Below are 21,912 nucleotides of genomic sequence, written 5' to 3'. Positions count from 1 at the left end.
GTAAACCAATTTAAGCAGCCTTATAATACAGACCTATAATTTCAGGAATGTAAACCCTGTGACCTGATCACTCTGAGGATAAAGCATTAGCGTTGGGTTGAATCAGTGATTCTCTGAAAAGACATCAGTGCCAAAACGGGATGCTTTCAGCATTCATTCTTTAATTCTGTCCACCTACATGATTGTGACCGGAGGCGACGCTTCGACCTCCCCATGATGAGACAGAGATTACACAAAACATTCCACAAAATAACAAAAGACTTTCTAAAAAAGAACAATCTGTTTTCCATAACAAAAATGTCTAATTTTGTAAAATAGGAAAAAAAAACTATCAAGGCAACCAAATGGAAATGAATTACCTGACAGACAGATTGCATCATCTCATCATATACATCACTAGGATCAGTGTAATCATAAGATCAGTCCCTCCTTGTGTTATGCAATTTTGACACATTTTTACATCTTATTGACCATCCAACACCATCCTATAAATTGGTGCTCTTGCTTGCATTGTCTTTGGCCTGACGGAGGCCGTACAGCCATTTGATCACTCTGGCATTTCTCTCAATGACAGAAACCCCGTAGGGAGCACGCTCGGCGGCGTTGCCGGCCCCCTCCTCCTCCTCCCCTCCATCTTCTTTATTAGAGGCCGCACACTCGGACCCCGGGGCGCTCACACTGCGGAACCGGGCCATGGACACGATGTCAGAGGTAGACCCGGTCAACTGGAGGTCTGCGGGGTCCAAACCACACAGGTTGAAGAAGCGCTCCAGCTCCGTCCCGGCTCGAGAGCACCGGTCACTCATGTCCGATTTAGACCGGGTGAGAGACGGGCGTTTCCTGGAGCTGGAGGAGGACAAACGGGTTATAGCCGGGGAGGGGGGAGGGAAGACGGCAAGGCCGGTGGGAGGTGGAACTGGGACGGGGGTATCGGCTGGAGAGGAGGGAGGATCGTCAGGTTTAGATGGGGCAACGACTGGTTTCAGAGGAGAAGAATGTGGTGACGTTCTGGTGAGGAAGAGACGCAGGTGTGAAGCAGTCGGGCGGAGTGGAAACTGGGAGTGTAAAGGGATGGGCTGAAGGGGCTGCCGGATGTACTGAGGGGGTCTACAGGGCGTCCTCGCAGGACTGGCCTGAGGCATGACGTCCACTCTACGCACTGTCCCTGCAGCTGGGGACCCCGGAGAGCCAGGACTCTCTACCCTGGCAGGTCCCGAGGCTTTTAATCTCACCTTAGCTGGACTGGACCAGTCAGGGCGAGGGGGCGGACATGGCCTCTCCTTCTTCTGTGGAGCCCCTGCAGGTGTGGGTCTAGGAGAGCTGTGTGAGGGGGCAGCACCACCAGGAGCTCTACGGTCCTCTGAGTTTGCAGCAGCACCATCGTTCACACCGCTGATCAGATTACTCAGATGCTCCAGGTCTAGCTGGACCCCCTCCTGCTTTGTTTTCGTTTGGGCGGGGGTCTTCCTGGTGGGCTGCAGAGCCGTGCCGCGGTTCAGCAGGGGCTTACGCACTTCGGGGGGCCTGACCGGCTGCTGTTTAGAAAGAGCCCCCTGACTCTTGACATATTTAGCCTTGTCTGCTTCCAGTCTCTCCACTGCACTCTGCTTCGGTCGGCCCGCTGCCGTCTTGAACTGCCGGTAGAAGTCCGGCCCCACGGGCCCCACTGGCCCCTTGGGCCGCAAGCGTGGCGGTGTAGCAGCTACAGCAGTCCTCGCCGGCTGCCTCACGGGGCGTTGGAGAGCCTCCAAAGGCATTTTGTGAGATCAGTAGTCGTCTCTTCACAGCTTTTTTTTCAAGCCAGCTTGAAATAAATCTCCCAGTTCTGCAGAAATGGAGATGCAGTCTCAGCATCTCAGTTGAACTCCATTTCTCATTTGGACTTCCTGCGGAAAAGAGACATCAGTCAGCTCAATAAGGAACTCGGATGAAAGTCAATAAAACATTTACATGAAAAAAACAAGCGTCTTCCTCAGGGCACTTTCAGTATTGTTACACAGACGGGACACAGCCACCTCCACCCGTGATCCCGCCCCTTTCTTTGAGGCCGTAGCCAATCACCCGCTCGAAGCCCTCTCCGTCTTACAATGTAATTCGCTGCTGACACAGACGTATCTGAACAATCCCCCTCAGTCATCCATCGCTGTCGACAAATAGACAATAAAACTGCCACTTGATTTTCACTCAGTAGAAGGCCTGTGAAAAGAGTGGCAGTGTGTGTGTGTGTGTGTGTGTGTGTGTGTGTGTGTGTGTGTGTGTGTGTGTGTGTGTGTGTGGGGTGGGGAGGTGCATCAGGACAGCTGTCAACAAGCTATTGTCTGGAGGCGATGCAGAGCAGATCACACACACCAACAGCTGCTATGGGAACAATGGCTCCTCATCTTTAAATACAGCAGCCAGTTGCCAAGGTCCGTAGTGGGCCTTCTTGCTGAACCACGAGGGTAAAGTGAAGTCATAACAACCGGGTCCCACTAAGCATCCCTCTTTGTGTGCCAAAGCGATAAGCCTCGAACTTTGGCGAAGGTCACAATAATGAACTTGGTATAAGGCGGTCTTCCTGCCCTTCTGTACATGCTGAAGAGACTGTGTGAGATTGAAGTAGTCTGCATTGGCCGGTCACATTCTCCACATAGTTGCCATTCCAGTCTGAGCCGGGCCAAACTCCTGCTGACAGAGCGGTGACCCTTTCTGCATTTCCGTCGGTTACCTGAAGGCTACGGATTCACACAAAGGGCAGAGACAACCAGCACCGTGTGTATCATTAAACGGTGGCGGGCCGGTGTGTTATTACAAAGCAAAGAGGAATGTCAGGAGGCGGGTCAGACAAACAAATATAAAGCCATTAATGTAATGTTTTCTGAGTCAAGTGCCAGCATGTTCTGCCACTGAGAGTAAATGACAAACAATGGAGCGAAGCGGGAGAGATTCAGAAACACAAAGGGGGGGCAGGTAAACAACAGAAAAATGTCCCACATGTACTCAAGGCCTCCACCACTCATGTCCTGACAAGCTCAACTCTGCTTCTATGAAGCTGTTCCATTTTTTTTTTTTTTTTATCTTAGGCATTTCTCCACAAAACTCACCTTGTCCTTCCCTGTTGATCGCCTGATCCGCTCTTGAGTTTCCCGTGAGGCCAGCGAACGCACCGTGCTGTCCCGCTGAGGAGAATGTGTGTGAATGTGTTTGAAAAGAGTTAGCAGCTCAAGACAAACCTGTTTGACAACTCATGTGTGCTCCTCCTGAGCCCCGCCCCCTCCCACTGATTGGCTCAACAGCCCTCACACAAGGAAATAACCTGACTTCTTTTTAGTCACATGACCCGGCCATTGTTGCACACCGCTGGGCTGGGTGATAAGGAGTCATGGCTCATCTGCATGCTGACAAACTGTACAAAGGTCTATGTTGAATGTTGAAATATGTAGAATGAAGTACGCAAAGCAAGACAAACAATTTAGACACATTTATTATCATAAAATTGTTCTCGCACAATCTGAGAAACAGAAATGATAATCTTTTCTTTTTAACCGAGATAAAACAAGAAAGAATCGTGACCTACACCAAGTATATAAAAAAATAAATGACCTTAAAGTCATACAAGTGTTATTTTTAATCAAAGACATTTGACTAGGACACACACAACAAATGAAACCCCCTCAAATTCTCCTTTGTGTGATACTTTGTCAATCACAAAACTACCTCAACAGTTGTCCATTTAGTGTTCTTAACTGTAATATATTACAGTCATATACAAATTGCACATAAGAGCACATAATAATGGTTACAAAATAAGATATATTTATTGTTCCTTTCACAAACCGTGACGGAGGAATGAGCTGTTGGTTCTGGGTTTAACGTGCTACTGTAAGGTTTGCATATGAAAATGAAGGTGATCATTTAACTCCAGCGGTTGGCAGTTGGTGTTCAAGTAAACACGGAGGAGGAAGTCCTCTCCTAGATGTTACAAGATGAGTTACAATAATCCCTCCACGTTCATCACTTCTCAGTCAATACTTTAGTAGTAGTAGTGTGTCAGCAACCATGTCTGTTGGTCACCTTTGGAAAAGTCTGTACTGGATTAAACTCTACATCACCATCATAAAACCGACAAACAGCTTGAATACCAGAGTAATTAAGGGCCATTAGTCCTTCTTGTGCACCATCATTTAGAAAATAGCATGTGGTGTTTTGATGCTAGTGGTTAAGAGATAGCACAGTTTTTATCTTTGTCCTTTGCACCAAGGCTGTGAGCTCGTCTCCGCCTTATGCTGCCTCTCAGTCCCCATTCCCTCTGCACCTCCCTCTCCTCCTCTTCTCCCTCCCTGTCTTTGCTCCCCTCGGGTTGTTGCTGTCGGAGCTGTGGAGGCAGAGGTATGGGCTGTCCCAGGAAGAAGCCCTCTTCCCCGGAGTCCGAGGACGAAGAGCATGTGGAGCAAGAGTCTTCATGTTTGTACTGGCCCATCTGAAGGGTCAGGGAGGAGTCGATGGCGGAGCCCCGCTTGTCCTTCTCTTTCTCGCCCCTCCAGTCCAGGGTGTCTAGCCGTGGCCGCTCGGGCCGCGAGTGCCGGGAGCGCCTCTCTGCTCCCGGGTGGAGAGCGGGGTCGGAGGGGATGCGGCAGCGGCTCCACCCTCGCCGCAAACTCCGTTGTTGGTAAGAGGATCCATCTGGGTAAAGATAAAAATCATGAAATCAACAAAATTAACCTCCTTCTCAAATTTTAAGTTTAATTTGCATCTCTTTCAAGGCCTTTTCTCACCCAGCAGATCCATCTGTGGTGGGATGCCTTTCTGTAGATGCAACCTGCTTCCGAATCCTTCCTCCACCTCATCTTCCTCCTGCTGGACCTCCTCTCCCTCTTGCAGCTCCTGCTCATTCTCCTCTTCATCCTCGTCCTCGTCAACAGAGTAGCTGCTGCTGATTGGTTCTCTGAAGCTGACCCGGGCTGTGCCGCTGCGAGACAGCGGGGGCGACGAATCGGATGGTCTGTCCACTAGTTGGGGGAGGCTTGGTGCGGGTGAGTCCAGGGGCGTCAAGTCACGAGACTTAAGGGGCAGAGGAGGTGGGAGGATGGGCGGCTTGTTGGGCGGGAGGGGAGGCGAGTCAGGGGAAATGAGGTTGGACTTTTTCTGAGGAGGAAACACTGCAGAGAGAAAATCAGAGGGCACGTTGTCGTTAAGACAGTGAGATGAAATATAGAGATATAGAATAATGATATCATGTTTTTATTTTGTATCAAGCATCGCTGATTTCTGATACCTTGCATTACTTGATTCGTCCTTTCCACCCAGTTCCTACAGTCCTTAGTAGAGGTTCCCCTCGAATTAAGACCAGTTAGTCCAGTATTTCCATTTTCCTGGAACTGAGGATCAACGACAGGCCGTTTGACACCAGATTCCCCTGGCAGTAAACTGTAATGTGGAAGGTCGCTGGGCCAAGATGGACCTAAGCCATTCCCTAGGTGGATGTGGGGAAGAGGCGAGTAGGAGCCTCTGGGATGAGGATGACCGCTGGGTGAAGGAAGCCCGTTTTGAACTGGAGCAGTGCAGTGGACACCTGAGAGAAGTTACATGCGTGAGTACAAGATACTTACAGAGTATTTCTTAGCAGTGTGACCTACATAACATCAGAGTACGGCACCTCTGCTTTCCACTGCAGTGTGAGTTATAGGAGGTTTGATGCCCTCTAGTGGCTGCAGTGGAGAACCACACTGTGGCTGCTGCCGTTTCTCTGCTGTCTCGCAGCGCCGGTGCTGAGGCGGTTTGCTCTGCAGCGCCGAGTCACAGGAGTCGGAGTTGTTGGGGTCCTCGCCCAGCGAGCAGGACCTGGAGCAGTAGATGAGCCCCCCCCGGGGGAGGAAGGGACGCCCCAGCAGAGGTAGTTGGCAGCGGGCGCAGCAGAAACACGACTCCACGGCGTGCCAGTGCTGACCCTCGTAGGTCATCTGACCCTGATCAATACCTAAGAGGAAATTGTTTCATGATTACATTATTTATTTTTGATGCTCTTGTGACAGATATAACTTCTTTATGGGAATCCAAGTGAATGTTGATGTATAAACAGATAATGAGTGAATGAAAATATAATAAAAGATAGTTAAGAAATACCAGAAAATGTTCTTCCATCTGCTTACAACATTAATTATATTTAAGTGACAGTAAAGAAAGAGTGAGGAACATCTGCCTGATAACGGCTGTTCGTTGAACACAAACCCCGGCGCATGAGTTTCTTCAGACTGAATTCAATACCTATGTGTTCTCCGCAGGTATCGCAGTACTCGGCGTACAGGGACTCGTAGCAGGAGCAGCAGTACGGTCGACTCTCTCTCATGATGTAACGCTGGCCGCCCAGCGCAGCCTCGCACTCAAAACAACAGAAGTGCTTCATGTGCCAGTATCTCCCTTCTGCCTCCGTACATTCATCTGCCAGAATAATCTAGGATTGAGAAGCAGCAGCCAAAGAGAGGGGGAGAAAGGGGTCACTCGGCACAGCAGTGATGATTTCATGGGTGCAGGAGTAAACAAATCAGTTGTAAAAAATTGTGGCGCCGTGTTGCAGGCTTAGCCATCCTCTGGGTCTAAAGAACTCTTGTAGGTCAGTCGTGGCGGATCCATTAGTCCACCACGTCAACTAATCTCTTAAGTCAAACTGAGAAGCCATTCAAAACAAGAAGAGAGTGCCAGAAAAATATGCAGATACCCCCTCTACTATGCAGTGGTCAGGGAAAATGATCAAATACAATACTGTTGATTCATTTGAGGGTACATTAGTTGATGAGACAGGCTGGTGTTTCTTTGTAAGTCACCTCATCGCAGGCCTGGCAGCGGGGTTTGAGCCTCTCAGCGTGGTGTCGGCCGCAGTAGATCTGTTTGTCCTGGAAGAAGTAGATCAGGTCGACCAGCAGCTCGCTGCAGGTGGCACACTGGAAACACTGCGGGTGCCAACAGCTATTGTGTCCTGCCCGACTGGCAAACACCGCTATGTCTCCACCACAGATCTGCCTGCCACACTGTAAAAATAGATTTGGTTGGGGTGGGGGCGCGGTGCGGAGGGAAGGAAGTTAGATGGTTTATCCTTGAACAAACGGTGAACGTTGCAGGTTGGACAGGAATTTGCTTATACAGCCCTGTACTCAAAATCCCAGTAAATCCCAGAGTGCTGGGGCCCCTGAGCTGTGTCTGCGCCTACTTGGATCTAAACTTTCTCCCAAACCCACAAAAAGAGACTCTCTGCATGGCTCCGATGCGTTTGAATATTAGGCAAAGAGAACATTTGGCACATTTTATGTGGCTGTACAGTCAGCGTTGAAGCTATAAACTCAGCGTGGGCCCGTGACTGCAAACTGTGTTGTTCTTCCTGCATGGAGCGCCGCCATTTGAGCCGACAGTGACTTAGTTGGATGTAAGGAAGAACTGCAGGCTGTTATTTCAGCAGATTACTCCCGGGAGTCTGGCTGTGCGTTCTGGTCCAGCAGAGTCCGCTGAGGTCCTGACGATGCAGACTGCTGACTGGCCTGATTTTGTAAACACCATATACAGTAGTAGCTCCACCTGCCGCTGTGTGGCTGCTCAACTACTCCTGCTTTTTGGTCTACGGCGACGTGGTTGGGATGGATCCATCTCGGTGTGGCTGTGCCCGCTGCCATGAACTACTACTGTTGATACTATTGCTTCTGTTAATACTACCACTACTGTTAATACTACTACTATACTACTACCAACAACAAATGCAGTTGGAACCCAAGGGCCTGGTCTGCACACGATGTCTGCCTAAAAGCCTATTAAGGCCGTTTTTTCAGTTAAAGCAGTTGTAATGGGTGATGTTGGGACTTTGAAATTGTGTTAACTCTGAAAATCACGAGCGTATTCTAGTCCTGCTCAATGAGATGACTTCTGTTGTGATGTGATACTATAAATAAAATTGAATTGAATTTGTCTGGGTAGCCAGAAAACAAAAACAACAGAAACAGAGCTACCAGTTTGTCTTCGCTTGTATGGCAAACTGGGTGAATGGCATCCCAAAATATGAGCGCACAGTGTTTCAGCTGACTCCGATATTCAACTGTATTTATCCGAGCCAGGGTATGCGGCCAAAGAAATTCAGCGGAGAGGAGCCTCCAGAACCGTAACTGCCGAGAGCAAACACCGACTGCTTGTTGCAAGAGTAGCGTAGCTCATTTGGAGGAGAAGCACTTGAGAGTGTTTGTGTGTGAAGGGAGCGTGTGGTAGAGCAAGACATAGAGAGCGATCGTAGCAGAGGAGAGTTTAATTTAGCCGTGAAAATATCACGTTTGCAGTTTGTGCTCAAATATTTGCTGCCGCTCCTCGCGACCAACAGAAGTTGCCTGTGTTTTATTTCCCGGCTGTTGAGTGGCGTGCTGAGGAGCGTTTAGAGGTCGTATTGGCCATAAGCTCGTGCACAGTGCATTCTGGTAAATGTAGGCACTGTTGGCCCGGCTCTGCAAGCAAGGAGAAATCACTAAGAATCTATAGCTTCAATTCACCATCAGCAAGACTCCCTTTTGTCATATAAGGAAACTGTATAATCTGCTACGTTTTCTAGACATAAGTAAAAATGTTGCTCTACCTGTTGGCAGATGGCTCCCGTCATAGTTACTGGGAAGAGTCGGACGACGCCTCTGCCCAGGTTTTCTCTTTTCCTCTGCTGACTGAACAAACGCAGCTCCTTCTTCTCCTCCTCGTCCAGAGTGTTACAGTACTGGGACTGCAGGAGACACACACATATTCTTATTTACATCTGAGCTTCAGTGAGTTCAGAGAGTCATTTTGTTACTGTAATTTAGAACAAATGTATTGTTTATAAGTCTCTTGAAATGTCAAATGTCACTTTCAAAAAGGTCCTGACGAATTATAAAAGTGACGATTAGAATCATCTAGATTTTAAAGTTAGGCTAGTTTTGTATCATCCAAAAGATTCTTTGGATTTAATGTGTAATGCTTTAAATAAATGCTAATTTAAAATTAATATGAACCCATTTTTTTTTCTGGCTTCAAGGGCCACATCCACATCGCAATGATGGGTAAGATGCAGATATTTCAAGATGAATCACCAAAAACACACCAAATAATATTTAAAGGTATAAGATGGAACAAAATCCAAGATCTTCTGTTTCTCCTTTTTCCAAAAAACAATGCTTTTTTTTAACATGACAGCATCTATGTGAATATTGAAAGAAAGCTCAGAATGGATAACAATGAGGTATTGTTGTATTGTGATTTAGCAGATGTGCTAGACTGAATGGTGTGCTTGTATATCACCACACTATTACGATACACCAGGTGTTAAGCCAAAGACCAGAACATCCAAAGTCAGTGACGGAGATGTTACCTCACTGTCGTGGGCTGGAAGCTGGTGCAGAAGTTGCTTGATCCGGTATCTCTCCCCTAAACTGTTCACGTAAGGCACCCTGTCCTCTGGCAAGCAGCTGAAATACTGGTATACCTGTATGAGGAGACAAGTGTGTTCACATAAAGAGCACAAATGATAGAGTACAGAGAGACAGTCATTCAGAGAGCAATCTATACAATTACAGTCATAAATCACAAACATCCCCCCCATGGTTACCTAATTGTTTGTGTATGTATGAACACGTCCAGGTGAAAGCGTGCGGCATGCTTACAATAGCAGGGATTTTTTGTGTGGTTTGACTGCGTCTGCTCTACACCCTTATTGTTACCTGTTCGGGCTTGAGCCCAGGTGGGACCCATGCGTACTCCTCGGAGGCGCAGCCTGAGTCATCATCGGAGATGGAGTGTCTCTGGAAGTCTGATACCAACTTCGTCATCATCTTTTCCAGCTGGCCCGGCACCGAACGCACAGCGTGCTCCTCTCGTACACACTTGCAGTGGACGCAGATCTTCCTGTGGAGACAGAGACGGCGTTGAGCTTCATCCCTGAGGACTTTTTTTTTTTTTTGCAACACAAGCCAAAGCTGATCAAATGTCAGCAGGAAGCCACCAGTAAAAACCAGGAAGCTGGGTTTTACTGGTGCTTCAGGGGTCAAGGTGCAAACCACAGTGTTAACATTCGAATCTGAATCAAGACTCCCTATTTTCCGGTGGTACCATCTGATAAAGCAGAATTATAAAGAAAATTATAATTCATAAATTCATAAAACAAGCCTAAATAGTAGGGCTCTTAAAGCATTTCATATGGCCACTCCCACAGTTTGTAACCATATTATTTATGAACACACTTTGCGTTGGAGACAGTACGTCGTAAACACATTCTTGAGGTTGACTCAACGAGACTCTCTGCAGCCAAAAATGCCTTGTTGTTGTCACACCGGTACAAAAAAAAATGCAATCTCTAGATCATGCGTATTGCTAATGCATTTACACAATTGGGAGTAAATTCCCTCTCATCACAGATGTTATTGAGGATCTCACATCAGGACAGGCACCCAAACAAGCTACTAACAAACAAGCAGGAAATCAGGTCGCTGACATAAGCCTGGCTGTCAATCCCGCGGCAGTTAAGAGAGGGAGGTGAAGATGGGAGCAATAATCTCCCTCAGCCTCGTATTACGCCCCATCCCGTCCTCTGGCTGCTCGCTACAATCAGTCTGGAGGTGGGTGTGCCCACTGGTGGGACAGGTGGAGTCAGAGTGAAGCGCCCCGGGGGGTGTCGGTGAGGTGTGGATGTCACGCAAAGAGTGTGTGGAGGCAACGGCGTGGCTACACGCAGCATCCATTGCATGTGTACATCTCTGTTGTGATTGCGTAACAGCCTGCCAGCTGGCACTTGTGGCTCAAGTTCACAAGGCACAAAGCTGCTTTATTCCAGCACCCAACCCCCACTCAACCAAAAAGCTCAAACACACATAACTGCTTGTAAACTGCACTGGCTCTACCCTCCTAATCAATCGTCCTATCAAAAAAATATAGCAACGGCAGGTAGGTCCTGCATGTCAGCGTGAACGCGCTCCACTCTGTCTTTACTCGACATGAGTTAATCGGGAAGGACGTTACAAAAACAGGGAAAATAAATGCAAGTATGTATCTTTTTTCAGGATATGCTTAATATAAAATATGCAGCCAATCCTGAGTTTGGCACCTTATATGAACATGGCTGCGAAGCAGGTAGAACCAATATAAATAACAGTAAACACAGCGAGTCGGCTTAGGCTAAGCCATGTTGGCACGAATCTGACCCCAGCTGTATTTGAGTGTGTGCCTTTGTGTGTGTGTGTTAGCAGAAGGGGGGGGATGCCTATGTAAGTGGGTAGGAATACACAGCCGGAGACTTGGCACGATGGGACAGATGGCAGATGCGCCATGTATCACCAGGTCTCATCCCCCACCCTCACCAACACCCCCACTACCAGCCTCCACATGCTGTTGGGATAGAATCACCAGTGGGTCTAATGTGAACCAATATGGGGTGAAAATATGCTCAGGCTGCCATCCAGTTTGACCAAAGATTGGTTTGTACACATGCCAAGACATTTAAATATAATTCTACTACATGTACAGACAGAATGCTGGACCCACGGGACACAGGGAATGCTTTTACAAAACATACCCATGGTATTTTTCTTTTTCTTGAGTTAAAAAGCAGCAACTTTCTGAAAGGTATTCTGCAGTAAATCAAGCGCTGGTGTGCTGAGCTCTGTCCTGTTACACACCTGTCCTATCTACCACATTGGGTGCTGATAGGTCAAAACACTTAAAAGGGAGTTCTAAATTAGGGAAAATCAAATATCAAAATATATATCAAATAGTTATGGTGAAAATGTATAGAGCAAGAATGTATAAATGACCAAACTTCTGTCAAAGAGACGAAATTAAAGGTTAATCAGACAACAGACATCTGGAACTATATAAATGATTAATAAAAATATGAAATATTCATTGTGAGGAAAGAAATAGCAACTTGTGGGAGAACACCCATGAGTGTAAGGGTCTAAATAAAAGTGTAATTAAATCAATAATACTATATTTCTGTATGATATTTATGAATATTCAAACTGTGCTGCCTGGATAAATAAAAATGAAGAAATACAAGGGAACAGCACTAACCAGCCATGAGTGTTTGTAACTAGGAGACACAGCAGATGCTGCTTTGGACAGGATTCAACAATCTGCTTCTAAATTTGTTTTGCTGAACCAAAACATTGTTACTGAAGCTGCTGGTACAGCTGGCGCTGTCAATGTATCTGTTTTTGTGTGTCATAAACATAATAAACAAAATAACTACCAAATAATCTAAATAACTAGTAATAAAGACAGGTAGTGAAGGACATAGAATAGAGCTACATATTCACACTTTAAGGTGCCGTAATAAACCTTTGAACTTTGTGGAAAATCCCCCAGCTTTAATTAGCCTGGGTTAAGGGGATTTCAAATCATTTTAATTTGTTGAACACAGAGATTAAGCCTTGTTCAATCCTCCCCTGAATACCAAACTGACCCGAGTTTGTCCAATAATGTATTAGCCTGCACTCTCGACCGTGTGTATATATTTAAATAAAGCAACATCTCCACAAAGAAGCCATATAATCCTCCTTTTAAGCTGTTGAGTAACGCCAACTTTACATGACGTCATGTCCTGCACCTTAAATCTAACAGATGTGTGTACAAAGCAACGTAAACTCACACACAAAACCTTTCAGTCTCCCCACGTCTCCCAACTTCACGACTGCGTGCGTTTCTAGTCCCTCTAATCCCGTTAGACAGTAAAATATGGTTTCTTCATTACCTGCCGGAATCATGACAAATTAGTCCAGATTGGCCTGTTGACGCTGTCCCATTCAAACGTGTGCTCATCCCATAGGCGACTACAGCTGTGAGTGAGAGCAGGATATTCTACGGGAACTCCTTTCCATGTGATCATTCCTCTGTCTGCTCAGCTCTTTTTAACGTCCCCGCCACCCCCGACTCCCACCCTCTCCCAGGCTGACAGTGGGCTCAAACAAAAGGCGTGACGGAAAATACACAAGGTACACGCAGGCATGTGATTTTTAAAATGTACTCAAAAAGATAATCTTAGCAAGTGGCTGAGATTTCAATAAAAAACCTGACCATTTACTCACGGTGCCTTTGGAGATATGAAGCGTCAGAGTCCAAGTGACAACCACGAAGAGTAAACTCACTGTGTCACTCCTCCTCAGACCAGACTGCTGCCACTGATTCACCACAGATGGACGATTGTTTGTTGCCTTGATGCAGTTATTAATCATAAAAATGAAAGTGGAGCAGATTTGGAGCCTATGAGCAATGTGCGCTACGCAGTATTTGTCATGACAACAAAGTGTCTCTGGTGAAATATCGAGCAGACGGCATGACTTCAGTGTTAATGCAGTCACGACACACCAGCTCATCTGACTCTGGTCAACCAGCATACTTCATCTTCACTTATTCTTTGTTTTATTTAGATTTTCTTTTCACATGTTCCTCTAGGCCCAAAATGCAAACCATTCTCTGGTTCCAGCTTTGAAAAGATCATGATTTTCTGCTTCTCTTTGTCTTGGCCGCCAAATATCTTTTCACTTTGGACTGCTGGCCAGATATCACAAGTCAAAAATAATCTTAAAAACATGTTTTAGTTAACTTGCAGTCATAACATAATGCAGTTTTAAGACAACACGCTTTCAAAAGGGTGAACAGATATATTGTTGGTCAGTATATAGCTATTAAACTCAGCCATAAATATAATCCTCTGCTGAAACGTGTGCTGCTGTGTATTAATCTATGACTCGCTGCAGGGTGTAAGTGAAGCCCTCCTCAGATCACATTTGAAGAAACAGATGGGCCTTGTCCTATAAGTCTCTGCCACTAATTAGTGGCTGAGTAATTGCCGCATGGCCACCCAGACTAATGGCGACGGCTACTTTGAACACTTTTGAAGCGTCGCCGGGACCCGTGGGTCAAAAGTAACTCAATTCGCTCGCTGCTGGGCAGCGGAAGCACCATCTGCCCCCCACCTCAGTTTAAGCTCTGTCTGAGAAAGCTCGGGATGAAGATGGATCACTTCCCTCTCAGCGAGCATCAGCAGTTAAGCCTGTGGTCACTTGGATGATCTTCTCCATCGGGGAAGGTGTGACTCTAAATTGGTTATCAGGGAAGATGCAATTAGCACGGGACTCTGGGGGTCTTGAAAACTGACCCCCATAAATCTCAATCATTTAATCACAATCACGTTCGTCTTTCTCCTGGATCGGCGAAGAGACGTCTGAACAAGACATTACTCTTTGTCGTCCCGCCCAAATCATTTCAGATCCGCTCTCCAGCCAAAGGCATGACTGAGAGAAACGACAGCATTACGGTAATACTACACAGATACTGTAAACAGAATGATGCATACGGGGGCAGGACTTCCACCAGCGTGTGGCCTGAGGTAGGGAGCAGCACACGTGTTTTAGATTACATCCTTACTTCTAAGCTTTTGTCTTGACCTGAATAAAAGGGAACTGAACTGAAAAAGCTAAAAGATACAATTACAGCCTGTTGGTTACATGAAGTACGCATTCCTGTGCCTTTTGTTTTATTCTCTCCGAGTCACAGTTGGCTTCAGCCGTACGTTTCCCGCCTGAACTTGTCATCTGGGGTCCTTTTTTTCTTTCCACTGATCTCGCTGTGTGTCAGACCTGGTGAGTCTGCTGCCACTAAACACAACACGAGGCATGTTGTACTCGAGAATTTAAATTATAATATGGATCATACAGCTTCCTTCCAAACGGTTGACTCTTTGCTTCTTTTACACTCACATAAATAAATACTAATAAAGATAAAGTTATTTCATATGTTTCAACACAAATAGAAATAGAAATATCCCTTTTAGAGTGAAGGGAGAGCAGCAGTGCAGTGGAGACACAATGAAGTGGTCAAGAGGGTTCCTATCACAGCAGTAAGGCCTAATCTTATTAGTGCGATTGACAGGATTAATGTAACCAAGAGACCCGACTAGGTGGATAGTCTCTAACAGACTAATGAAGACAGAGAAGAGAAAAGGGGGCTCAAAGGGAAGCACACAAAAAGCTGCTGAACAGAATGAAATAAACTATTGTTCAGTAGTGCCTTTGACACTAAACAACTCCAGAGCAAACAGACATTTCAAGTGGCTTGTTTCTAAATATGAAAAGCAAGAATTGCAGGAATTGAAAGGGCTTTTTTTCTGCAGAGACTCCTACATTTACAGAAACTCTCCTAAAAATTCGAACTTCCTACAAAACATTTGCCCTTCGGCTGGGTAGATCTCGTCTTGTTCCAAATGAACACTCAGTCGATGTGCGCTAAAGCAACTAATCGGCTGTATCAACGCAATGTGTTTCACTTTAAAAGCCTCCCTTCAGTTTAAACCGCTGGAGCTCAGACATGCTGCACATGTTGCAGGGTGAACCATTGGTAATCCCGCTGCCCTGCAGTGCTTCTGATTTCCCATGAAGTCAACTAAATGCAGATGCTTCTGTTGCACTTGACGGGGCTTAATGGCACTCATGGGTCTACAGCACTGATGCTTCACGGTCCCGGGGTCAGTAAGACTGATCGGCTCTGTGGATATCATGCGGTGCTCTGACTAGGTCATGTTTGTTGTCTTTTAATGTATATCTGCTCTCAGCGTGTACACACATGATAAGCTGATTGTCATGGGTAGTGATGTTGATGGCCTTCCTAAGACATGTGCAAACACACACATGCAGATCACCTCGTGAACTTTCGGTTCTTTTTTAACCACTCTTTACACTTCACCCACAAAACAGACCAGCTAGTGTCAACTTTTGCCCTTTCCTGTTACCGTGCTATATCTTCAGTTAAAAATAATAATAAAGTACCTTCCTTTTTAAAGTAGCTGGTTGTTATCGGAGGTTGCACAAGATCCAAAAAGCAACAAGGGAGTGCAACTCCACCAAAGGTGAATATCAAGTATGAGAAAAACATTTCCTGCTAAGCTAACAGGCAGCGCCGGCAGTGTTTAAGAAGACATACCTCCAGCCATGGACACGGAAGCCGGGGCACTGGTCCCCACAGCGCATACAGGGCTGCCCTCTGTCTGGGTCCTCTTCCTCCTGCTGAAAACAAAACACAAACTCACTTCAGCCCACATCATTTCCCGTGGAGAACCACTGATACCTTTTGGCACAAGACACCTAAAAGGTTACAACAACACAGTAGGCAGGCACAAACCGCTTTTACTAGACATGGCCGCGGGAGAAGCAACATCATATTGAGTGAGTGAGCGAGTGTTTCCACCTAAGCCACCAGCAGAATGCACTTAGAGTCAATCTCTGCAGCCTTTAGTTGGGCAGCGTTTGGGGTGGAGTATGGGCCGTCTATAGATAACCCATGCATCACTTGATGATGTCGCTTATGGAAATCCTACATCATCGTATCAATGTGTGTGTTCGAACTGGCAGAGGTAAAACCAGTGACGTGGCTGCAGAGTATGACGATCAGCATGTGTAACATCTGTTTGGATTCGTTGCTGGTGAATCTGAAACTGTGCTTTCATGCTTCTACGTAACACTTAGAGGTGAATGCACAGTAATTATCTACTGGATTCCCTTCTCATACAGAAGACTCAATCTCACAGTGGGTGTTAAACCTGTCCGCTGCTGCAAACCAGTTTTCAAACTTAGCTGCAGTTATATATGCGTGAGTTTAAGTTTGGGATATGCAGTACCATGATGGGTGTAAAATATGAAAAAAAATGCCCTTTTCCAGAAATGCTGAGCAGTGCGTCTGACTTAGCCAACAGCGAAACCAACTGCCCTCCTGCAGCATGTGTGTGCATGTGTGCAGACTACAGACTGCAGACACAAGCCTCTTTTTAGAGATGAGAGGAAGGAAGCAGACTCAGGATGAGAGCTGCACCCTTTCCCTCTCCATGTAGTCACTTTGTCTCCACTTTCTTTTTCTCTGAAGCCTTTATTCCACCGCACCTCTCCGATCTTCTGTAACAAAAGCTCACTGTCGAGAGAGAAAATGTGTCTATTTGGGAGCTATTTGTCTCCCCTCTGAAGAGATTCGGTTCAAGTCAGTTTTATTTATATAGCCCAATATCACAAATCATATAAACATTTCTACAGAATACGACACCCGCTGGCCATAGACATTTTTCTCATGCTTTCTTTCTGAATATACATCTGTATTGACTCCCATCTGAAAAGCTCCATTTTAGCATCTGTCTCTTTAAGCCTTCCTCCTGAAAAAGGCCACACTGCTCCGAGTGGTCAGCGGTTTCTGGTCTTGTGTATCTTCTTTGTTGCCGTTTTTGCAGTATATCAATACAACCGTGAAACTGAATGTGTGTGACAACTTCAATACGCGTTCGCGGCTCACCCGGTGTCCATATCCGGTGACCCGGATCTGCTTTATAATCCCAAAAGAAATCTCACTTTCTCAAACATTTAACTTGAAAAAAACTGTATTTGCAAATTCGCAAAAGAAATTGGATATTAAGACGCAGGCTATATATATACACAAGAACAGAGACGCTAACAGGTTAACGAGCAAAGCAATAAAATGCAGATATGTGATACAGCAAGGTCAGGTACCTGTGCATACCTGCTCAGCTGTGTTTTCTGCTTTCTTTTTCCCAAACTGCACACACCTCAGCAGGACAGCAGCTCTAACCACGTAGCCACCTGTATTCACATCAAGCCTGTTTTCCCATGCAGAGCTCTTTATGGACGAAACTGTGAATGCATTACCTTGATTAGGGCAATGCCGAGTGTGCTTAGCTTATCTTACTGATAGCTGACGGTTGTTGCCCGGGTCGTCACTACTTTACTACTGCAATGAGAAACCACTGGGAGCAATGAGCAGCTTGTTTTGTATACTTTTCAGTATGAAATCACTTTAAATGTACTTTTTTTTAAAATTATTTCCTATGAGTACATGGTTCGATGTTGGAGATTTGCAACCATGACTATATCCAGAACTAGTTTGTCTAGAATAGTCCCACATGGCGGTAAACAATAATTTACAAGCCTTTTTCAAATGCCTTACTGTGTTGTGTGCACTGGGATCTCCTTATTACACTACAAAGGGTCCATTTAACATCAGAATGGAAGTCACAGAGAATTAAAGTAAATGGCTGCAAGATCAATTTGAGCTGATCTGAAGAGATTACATTTCAGGACATAACAGGGTGTAACTGGCTTTCCATTCAAGGAAATTACACTTTATACGTTCATGTTTTTATTGTCATTGTTGCACACTTTCTGCACTCTGGTCTGCACAGTGAAGCCTTTGGCAGTGCACATTTAATAGCAGGATACAATTAATAAAAAAGAATCTTGGCACAGGCCCTTACATTGTCAATAACCCTTGAACATCAAAATATCCACTGCTGCCGTTATAGGTTATACCACACGTCTTGTATGAGCACACGGCAGCTGAGCTGATTCTGATTTGAACGTTTTGGGGAGTGGGATCAATACTAACTTATTCTTACTCAGTTTATGTACAGAAAAAAGACCCACAGATAATTATTTAATTCTCCTTCTTGGAGAGTACATCTGGTAAGTGATAGCAAGCTAGCCGACATTGAAGGCTTGTTGCTTTGAGCTTGAGCTATAGGTCTGCAGAGCCAGCGCTGCATATTTGAACTGCTTGGATTATAGATGGTTATGCTACAGGGTAATCTTGTAAAGTCAGGTATCTGTCCCAGGTCTGAAGACCTCTGGAATTCCAGAGACAGCCAGTCGTTCAGCTTTGAGTTTGAAAACTCCCCTCTCTGACATAAAGAAAATAAAGATTCTTGTGAGTATTCTCCCGAATCCTAAATCTGACTTAATAAATGCAGTTATTTGACTCCAAAATATGGTGTAGTAACATAGAATGGAAATACTCACACGAAGTACGTCAAAATTGTATGTGCAGTAAATAAACACCACTGCTTACTTGATATATTTAGTTCCACAAAATCTCACGACATCTGGGTGCTCCCAAAGTTTAATTTAAATAATCAGGAGGACTAATTTACTCCTAAATGACTGTGTTTTAATTACAACAGGAATGGCAACCTTCCAACCTTGAAAATGAGCCTCTACCAGTCAGTTTTACATTTCCTTATCTTGCTGACGGTGTCCTACATGTCAAAGCTACACAGAGACTTCATGTGCGCTTCCTTTCAGTTTTACACAAAAGATAAAGCGTCAAGTTTGTGGCCCGAACAATGAGGTTTGCCTATTGTGCTGCACACGAAGGATGTGATGGGAGTGGCGGTGGGAAGTTTCTTCTAAACTGAGTGTGGGTAAGGTAAATAATCCATTCACACAAGTTTACATCGGCTCACATGCCCACACTTAGACCGGCGTCAGACTTTTCATATCAGCTCCTTTGTTTTCCCTAAGTGGGTGTAAGGTTTGATCACATGCCGCGCTTTTTTTTTTTTGTGTTCCCAAGTAACCGTGTAACCAGGTAATGGACAAACTGGAAGTCTGCCAGCTTTGTTATCTGAAAACAACTGCATTGGTTCAGCCAATTACTTACAATAATATACGAGAGTAGATTCTCCTAAACGATGTCATGAAGCCCGAGCTAAAAGCTAAGTGAGTGGTACACCTCAGGTGCGAGGGCAAGTGCACGGTTCAGTTTATTGATCCAACAGAAGACTGATTGAAATTTAAGTTTTGCTCCTCTCAATGTTGTGGTGCAGGAGGGGTTAAACATTAACAGGAAAGGTCAGAGGTCGGGGGGCCTTTGCAGCCTTGCCACGGTGAGTAGACGCACCTCTCGTCACTGGACAGGATCAAACAGACAGCCTGCAGGCCAGACCCCTCCAATCTCACTCCAATCACTCTTATGCATCACTGCTTCCTGACGCTTCACAAAAGAAAAACAATGTTTCACAACTGGAGGTTTACAGGTGTCATTCTGGGGGGTCACACAGAAATGTTTGTCTGTGACAGCGCTGTTGTATGTGGGAACCTTTTTTTTAATTTTATTAAAGGTGTAGCAAATAATGCTTCAATTAATGATGACTCCCTTCCAAGCCAGAGTGCCAGCATCCACAATAAAAGAATGTAAAGTAACACAGTCCCTGAGATAGACAGCTGTTGACATTGCTCAATTCATCCAGTTTAATACACAAAATTATACTACTCAAATGCTGTGCTACTGCTAGGAAAAGAAAGACATTTAATCTGTATCAAAGTCTAGTAAAGTCCAAGATGATATCTAATCTCATATTATAGCCTAAATCAGTCTGTTTCCTACAGGCAAAACACATGTATCTTACACAAATGTACACTTCGCAGTTATTGACATCTGTGCTGTAACACGATTCAAAACTCACTTTTTGAGTGCCGATATAATGGTGTGTTAGAGCATAAATTATTAATGGCATTCATTAATACCTGACTGTATTTATCGCACGTGTCAGGTGGGAACAGGTGTCCCGAGTGTTTAAACAGGGTGGAAGCCCTTTCCCAAAACAAGAAATTGCAAGATCTAGGCCTACATTAAATACAAGCGGTGGAAAGTAACTAAGTACATATATATATAAATATATATAAATAATGTATTCCACATCCTCTGCATACATCCCCTCTCAGTGGGGTTGCTTGTAGAGTAACATTCCAACAGTCTTGTTCCAGTATATACAGCAATCACCTTTTACAGCTGCAACATTAAAGTAATTGTAATAATAATCATAATATACATATAAATTGCATCCTGAAATGGGCCTTTACGCATATTTCGATGCAGATACTTTTGTACTTCTACTTAACTAACATTTAGACTGCAAGTATTTTGCTTCTAACAGAGTATTTCAGTACTACTAATACTACTTTTACTTCTTCTTCTTGCATCACTGTAAAAAAATACTACTAAATGTATATTGAGTTAAATCCAGAGAGGGGCATTATGGTTTGCTAATAATACATTAAGTTTAAGACTTTTCAGCAAGTAATGTGGTAGTTGGATTCACAGTCTGAATATAATCAAAAGCGTGCTGCCCAGCCAGATGTGTCTTGGCCCCACAGCTGTTCGCCTGGTCCCAAAACAAGCCTCATGGTTAGTAACCTGATCATAAAGGCTGCCTTTGGGGCAAATTTCCAGCTTACGCACAGTCTATCCGAGCATAAAGTGTTGTTGTAACGACATCCTGACAAAGGCAATAAACATGTTCGGGTTACAGAGACCACATCACCAACCTGTTCAGGTAAAAATCTGTGACGTCACCTCCTGACGGGACCCGGGGCGCCCGAAATTACTCAAGAAACGAAGAATTTACTTTCTGGTACATAATGTAATAAACAAATGGAACATCATTATTTTAAGTGTTGGAAAGGAGTCGGCCATTTTTGTTATAACAAAAAAAACAATGTAGGCGTACGACACAAAAGCCAGGTGAAGGTGGACAAAGTTCCGCTTGGGCTGTTTTCAGTGTTGGACTTGAATAGCCTACAAGTTCATTTCAAGCCTAACTATTACAGCGAGGCAGAGCAAGGTTTAACACAACCCTAAAGTATGTGTATGTTAACAGAGGATGGTATAACAGGTTTCCCAAATTATTTACTAACTTGTGAAAGTCATTAAGAAATAAATGGCAAAAAAAAAAATAGCCACTTACCGAACGGTTCGACCGTCGCTTTTTGGATCCGTGCAGAAACATGAGGTCAGTTTGAAGTAAAAAAAAAACACAATTGAGTTTCGGATGAAGAAACTTTGTGAAGAAACGCCGAGTATATAACTATATTAAGTCACACAGTCTGTGCTGAACAAACTACATGATGTCCCCCCTCCAGTCTGCCCCGGACTCCTCCTTCCGCCTTAGCTAACTACTTTGGCAACTGACAAGCTAGCCTAACTGAAAAAAAAAGTGACTTCCGGGTGACCTTTCAAAGTAAAACACTGCTTAACACCTATTTTCTATATTTATCGGGCAGACACAAACCTAAAAGCTAAATTGAGATATACCTCTGGTTAAGGAAGTATAACGTTGTT

At 44.9% G+C, this 21,912-nt stretch overlaps 2 protein-coding genes across 2 annotated transcripts; both read right to left on the bottom strand.

Annotated features, from left to right (window-relative positions):
• Window positions 1-141: 141 nt before the first annotated feature.
• fam110a (family with sequence similarity 110 member A) lies at window positions 142-3,224 on the bottom strand. Its single transcript, XM_084014678.1, has 2 exons — window positions 3,084-3,224; window positions 142-1,886 (listed from the first exon to the last, which is right to left on the bottom strand). Exon 2 carries the CDS (start codon window positions 1,755-1,757, stop codon window positions 486-488), a length of 1,272 nt encoding a protein of 423 aa, XP_083870804.1. The 5' UTR covers window positions 1,758-1,886; window positions 3,084-3,224; the 3' UTR covers window positions 142-485.
• A 221-nt stretch (window positions 3,225-3,445) lies between these two features.
• prickle3 (prickle homolog 3) lies at window positions 3,446-21,722 on the bottom strand. The gene is made up of 11 exons (XM_084015901.1): window positions 21,539-21,722; window positions 15,943-16,025; window positions 9,693-9,876; window positions 9,344-9,457; window positions 8,582-8,719; window positions 6,801-7,004; window positions 6,244-6,430; window positions 5,636-5,956; window positions 5,255-5,551; window positions 4,755-5,138; window positions 3,446-4,662 (listed from the first exon to the last, which is right to left on the bottom strand). The coding sequence occupies exons 1-11, from the start codon at window positions 21,578-21,580 to the stop codon at window positions 4,199-4,201; spliced, it is 2,418 nt and encodes an 805-aa protein (XP_083872027.1). The 5' UTR covers window positions 21,581-21,722; the 3' UTR covers window positions 3,446-4,198.
• Between the last annotated feature and the right edge of the window lie 190 nt (window positions 21,723-21,912).

Source organism: Eutrigla gurnardus, assembly GCF_963514095.1.
Source record: "Eutrigla gurnardus genome assembly, chromosome: 8".
In the NCBI taxonomy this organism is placed as follows: domain Eukaryota; kingdom Metazoa; phylum Chordata; class Actinopteri; order Perciformes; family Triglidae; genus Eutrigla; species Eutrigla gurnardus.
Note: the sequence above shows the minus strand (reverse complement) of the source record. Positions and strands in the feature narration are given on the sequence as shown.